General features: G+C 32.3%; 1 protein-coding gene across 1 annotated transcript; it reads left to right on the top strand.

Annotated features, from left to right (window-relative positions):
- The first annotated feature begins 847 nt into the window (after positions 1-847).
- Positions 848-5856, top strand: LOC114306295 (putative protein phosphatase 2C-like protein 44). The gene is made up of 5 exons (XM_028251508.2): positions 848-1015; positions 1775-2068; positions 3141-3408; positions 4491-4645; positions 5558-5856. The coding sequence occupies exons 1-5, from the start codon at positions 983-985 to the stop codon at positions 5693-5695; spliced, it is 888 nt and encodes a 295-aa protein (XP_028107309.2). The 5' UTR covers positions 848-982; the 3' UTR covers positions 5696-5856.
- The last annotated feature ends 144 nt before the right edge of the window (positions 5857-6000 follow it).

Genomic DNA, 6000 nt, shown 5'->3' with positions numbered 1-6000 from the left:
AATACATACATATATATATATATAAAGATATTAATTTCAATTCAGTGTAAGTTTTAAAAAATAATTACAAATAAGATGTAAACTTTATAAATACCAATAATTAAAATTATAAAAAAAATTCATAAATTTGCAATAATTTTATGGAAATTTTCTCCATATATTAAAAAAAAAAAACATTTTTGCTAAACATATATATAGGAAGTGCATTGAAAATACTTTTAACTAGGCTCCTGATTTACTTGAAACACCTTATTAAATATATATATTGGGTAAATTATAAATATATTATGATACTTGTTTAAATATTAATTGTTCTCTTTAATTATAAAAACTATATTACGTCTCTTAAAATTTTTAATTGCGTAATAAATAATTTTTTAATTAATGAATTATTAAGTCAATTAATAATTTTAATGAATTCAATAATGCATTTTAATTAATAGTTCTAGTAATTTCATTATTGTATAACAGAATAATTATATAGTTCTTTATTAATTCTATTAAATGACAAGTTTTAACAAGGTGATATTTGTAATTTTCAAAACTACTAGGAGCAATTTATATTTTAAACAAATTTAACGGAATGTATTTATAATTTGAGCTTTGATAGAGACTCCTCCAATCACCATCACCCCCCAACACACACGTGACGGGTGGTAATTGGAGGAGAATAAAAATAAAATAAAATAATCTAACCAATGAGAGAGAGAGAGAGAGAGAGAGGGGGGGAGGGGGGGTCAAGAGGGTGGGGAAAAAAAGGGGTCTGGGTCTTTTTTCTTATAATTTATCCTTAAATATATATATATATATATATATCTTCATATATATACAAGAAAAACAATTTAAACTATTTCTGTTGCATAGATAATTCTCTCTCTCTCTCTCTCTCATATTTTGATTTGAAAATCTAACTGTTTTACCAAATCTTCCTCTCAAATAGCAGATATTCATTTGAAGCCGCATATCAACTTTCACCAGAAACATGGGGTTTAAGGATCTTCATCTCAAGCTCAAGGTAACTCTCTCTCTCCCTCTCTCTCTCTCTCTCTCTCTCTCCACACACACATAGTATTCAGTGTTTTGGGATCAAAGGTTTTGAGCTTCTTCAAGACTATATATTTGATAGAGAAAAAAAAAATAAAAAAAGAAGACAACAAAAACAAACTCATTTCTGTCATATGTTTTCACTGTTTGATCACTCAGTTCCTGAAAGTTCTTCTTCCTTGATTGTTGATAATAATGATAATTAAGTTCCTACATACATATAAAAATCAACAATACTGCATGCCCAAAAAAATTATCCATAGTTTAAATTGGGCGGACTAGATTCATTATTGGCATAGCCCAAAATACATCAAATTTTAATCTACACCATACATTTACTTTCTAGGTAAATTCTGGGATACAATTTATGAGTTCCAATCTTTTCAGTATAACAATTTGATAGAAACCTCGAGTAAAACTCGCTCTTGAAAATCAACTTGCAAAGAGAGGGTGCCTATACGCATCAAGATTTTAAACTTTCTGCAATATCAACTAATATATGATCTCGTATATTGATACGTATCCCGATAAGCAAAGCCTCTTTCTTTTTTTTCTTAGATCAATTTTTTCTTTTGCAAGACTTCCCTCATCTCTTGACCATAACCAAGTCTTTGAAATTTCGTATCTTGACCTAGTATTGATCTTGACATAGGGAGAATTTTCATTCGCTCAGACAATTTTAAAATCGTAACAAAATTTCAAAATTTTGTGATTATCTTGAATTTGATAGGCATTTCAACTGAAAAAATTTCTCACCGGAGGCGTTGGGAAGAAGAAGAGTCAGACTGAGTTTGGCAGGAGGCCTTCATGGATGGTGCCAGTAACACATGGGTATCAAGTTGTTGATGATAGAGGCAAGTCGAACGGTGAGTTAGACTTGGACTCAAACTCAGACTCAGTTGTGGTGCAGAGAGAGCAAATTGAAGAACTAGAGTTATGGTTTTTTGGAGTTTTCGATGATAGAATTGGAGACGGAGTTACCAAGTACTTGCAGTCCCATCTTTTTGATATGAAACCTAAAGAGGTGATTCCTTTTAATCTTGTTCTTTCTTGTTTAGTCACCTTGATTTAATTAACCCCAATTGTATATAAGACAAATATATTATAAGGTGAGGTTTGGCTATTTATTTTTTTTTTATTTTTTTAGAATTCAGAAAAGCTGACGACTTTGATAGCCTTGGGAAGTAGATTCACTTTTTAATTTTTTAATTTTTTTAATTATTTTAATTTGGGGTTAAAAAGTTTAGTTTGAGAATGATTTTTGGCTTTTTTTTTTGACTTTTTTAACTTTTTTGTGAGAGAAAGAATATAATGATTATAGATTGAATGTTATGTTTTATTTTATTAGACTAAAAAATTTATTTTACTTTTTATGACTAAAAAAAAAAAAAAAAATCTCAATCTTGCCTTCCCAAACGAAGGCATAATTGTTATAGAATTTAACTTTTCTTTTCTTTCTTCTTTTTTTTTTTTTGGGTTGGTGAGAAAGTGCTATTTTTTAGCTTTTTTAATCAAAAACAAATAAATTTTTACTTTTTGACTTAATTAGCTCAAGCCAAACTGGGCTTACGTCAAGCTGCTTGACTTACCATTTGACATACAATGTGCATCAATTTTATATTCATTTGTTTAAATGGCAAATATTTTTCAGAAAATGTCTTCCACAAAAAAATGTTTTCTTATATTTAGTGGTTCAAACTTGAAGTGTACCTAATTTGCCCTTAAAAATGATAGTGTAAGTTTTTTAGCTACTAAATTGAGTGTATTTTTTTAGTTGCATTCTTAAAAATGATAGTGTTAACTACTAGTGGTTGTAGGTGGTGGTGGTCATGGTGGCAATGGTGGTAGTCTGATAGTGGTGACAATGGCAATGGTAGGATGGTGGTGGTACACCATGGCAGTGACGGTGATAATGTTATTGAACTAAAAAATGTTATCCACCACAAAAAAAGGAAAAGAAAAAGAAAGGGGCCTGAATCAACTAATTTCCATTTATTTTGTTTTTCAATGTAACAAGTTTCTGAAAATGTAAAAAAAAATATTTTTTTACCGAAACAAGAATGAGCAATCATGGTTAGTATTTAATATATTTTCAGGGTCAGCTAACGAAGAAAAGCAAAGAAACAATGAGAAAGGCATATCTAAGTGCAAGAGCCAAGATGAGAGAGGCAGAGCAAGTATCAGAGGAGACAAAGAAGATAGGTTCAGCATCAGCACTAGTGATCCATGGAGAGAAGCTTGTGATAGCAAACATGGGTGATTACAGAGCTGTTGTTTGCAGAGATGGTGAGGCTCATCAAATCAGTAGAAGGCAACAACATCATCAAGGGACCGAAAGACATTGGTCTAGGAAATTCATTCCAGGCAAGCACTGTACAAATATCTAATTTTTTTTTAAAATAAAATAGTTCCAGACCCTAAAGCTTAAATTCAGAAGGGTAAAATTGTCGTTATTCCATGTGGTTTGGTACCAAAGTAGTTTACCTCATCGTCATTTGAAAATATGCAATTTACTTTCACGTGATTTAAGACCAAAATGCACAATTAACTCTATTAATGAAAATTGCAAAAAAAAGACTTCTTATTGTGTCATTGTCTTCCTCTCCCCACTGTAACCCTCAACACTATGTCACAACCCCCACTGCCATATTCAACCCCATCACACCATATATATATATTTATTTATCTCTAGGAGGATGAACAATTGATTGTTTATTAGGCGCGGAAGGGGGAGGGGAGATTGTGATGAGTGGGTTAGGGTTTTCAAATAGGAAAAAAGACGAAGGAAAAAAGGGCATAAATATCTTTTTGCATTGAAATTTGACTGCTTTAACTTTGTTCATACCAACTCTTAAAATAGACACGGAATTCTCTAGTCATAAATTTCTCTATCCCCTGTCTCAATTCACTGCTAAGTAGTAAATCATGTCTTAAGATTCACATGCCTCGATATTCTTACATGATTCAATAGTTGAGAGTGCATTGGGACAGGGGACAAAGAAATTTTGGGACAGAAAATCCTTGACCCTCAAAAATAAGAGTGTCACACAATTTCTACCAATTTGAATGAAACTAGTAATAATAGTGGAGGTAAAGTTCAATAGTTCTTCTACTTGCATAGAAATCAATTACAACCAATATAACCTTTTTACATGTCTAGTTCTATGTAACTAGACTTTTTGAAAGTTCAAAATGATCTAAAACTATGTGAAGACACTTTGCAGGCTAAAAACATCATAGGGTAAGAGGATTTAACCCAAATTCACAAAAAGACAATGAATTGAGTTGCCCAATTCATGTGCATCATCTATCCAAACTTGCAAACCAGTTTCTCTTCGTAGTTCTGCATCTGATTGATAAGAACTCTGTTTTGTGTTCAATAACTACTGCAATCTCTGATGTTATTGTGTTTTTTGGGGGTCTTTGTGATTGTCATTAAATCTCAGGTGTTTTACGCATTCCTAAAGTGCGTATATTAGCGTGCGACTCTGGCAACACAGCAACCACCAAATCATCTAAAAGCTCAGAACTCATGGTTGGAGAAGAAAGGATAGACTCTGACACAGAGCTTGTCATCTTAGCAAGTACCGGCATCTGGGAGGTACAGTTCATTTCATTGAACCATTAGGCTTCACCAAACATCTTTTCTTGAGTGTTTCATTTTAACCTTGTTTTTTTCAATCATGCTTCACATTTCAACAATAACCTTCCAAGTTAAACTATCCCAATGGTTTTACAAGGTTATGTACATAATTAAATTATAGAAAAGTACTAAAAATATACATGTCAGTTCGTAGGTCTAAAAAGATATCTCCATTCGCTGGTATCTTCATTATTTACACTAAAGATGGGCTTCACTTAGGGTGGGCATTGAACAGGCTAAGCCGGGTTATGCACAGCATAATAAAGACATAAATATTGTCCCAAGCCAGCCACATCCCAATATCAGGCATAGTCTAACCATCTCAAATTCAATTCTAAAAAACTTCTAAATCTCAAGTCCGTCCACTTAACCTATCCTCACTATGTTGATATTTACATTTTAAATATTTTTATATGATTTAATTTTGTATATGTAATTGAGCGAACGGGGATAGCACAATGGTTGGGCCTTCACTCCCTTGCTCATCTAGTTGGGGTTTGAAACCCCATCACCCTCTTCCCCCTCCCCTTACGATAGCATACCATATGAGACATTCTTGGATGCCCTAAAAAAATTTGTGTATCTATATTTACACTAGAGATGGTCCTTGATATGTATATTCTTACTATTTTTTTGTAGTTTAATTTTGTGCATATAGACTTAAGACTTGTTTGGTGCAACATTCTTTAGACTGGAAGTTGCTAATCAAAAAGTAAAAATTGAAAGTACCCATCACCCTCATAAGCAATAAGCAAAAGCTGCATTGAAGATTCATGCATTCCAATGAATTGCACCAAACAAATCCTTATTTTTATAGTAATACAACATGATTGTCCTGGTTTTGTACTCTCTCTCTCTATCTCTCCCTAGGTGATGAAGCATCAAGAGGCTGTGAATCTCATCAGGCACATGGAAGATCCACAAGAAGCAGCAGAGTGTTTAGCAAAAGAGGCCTTGGCTAGGAGAACCAAAACCAATATATCCTGTTTGGTCATTCGGTTTGACTGACTACAATTTTCATTTATGTTTAGGCTTCTCTTACTGACATCAGTGATATGTACTCTTTTGGGTGGTGTTAAGAGTTACCAAAACAGTTTTAAATGAATCTTTTACAATGTCTTGAATTTTTTTCACTAAATATTTCTACGGGTCTTTTTTCTTCCTTATAATTCTGTTGTCATTCAATCAATCGCAATTTTTTTTCTTTTTCTTTAATTTATGTGTTAAAGTTTCTCTTTAATTGGTTCTTCGCTTGACACTGTAGTATCACTAAAAGAAATCTTCATTAAGGTAAAAGAACCTTGAAGGTTTAA

Source organism: Camellia sinensis, chromosome 7 (genome assembly GCF_055761805.1).
Source record: "Camellia sinensis isolate YWXY chromosome 7, ASM5576180v1, whole genome shotgun sequence".
Taxonomy (NCBI): domain Eukaryota; kingdom Viridiplantae; phylum Streptophyta; class Magnoliopsida; order Ericales; family Theaceae; genus Camellia; species Camellia sinensis.
This window is presented reverse-complemented; position numbering and strand designations above follow the sequence as displayed.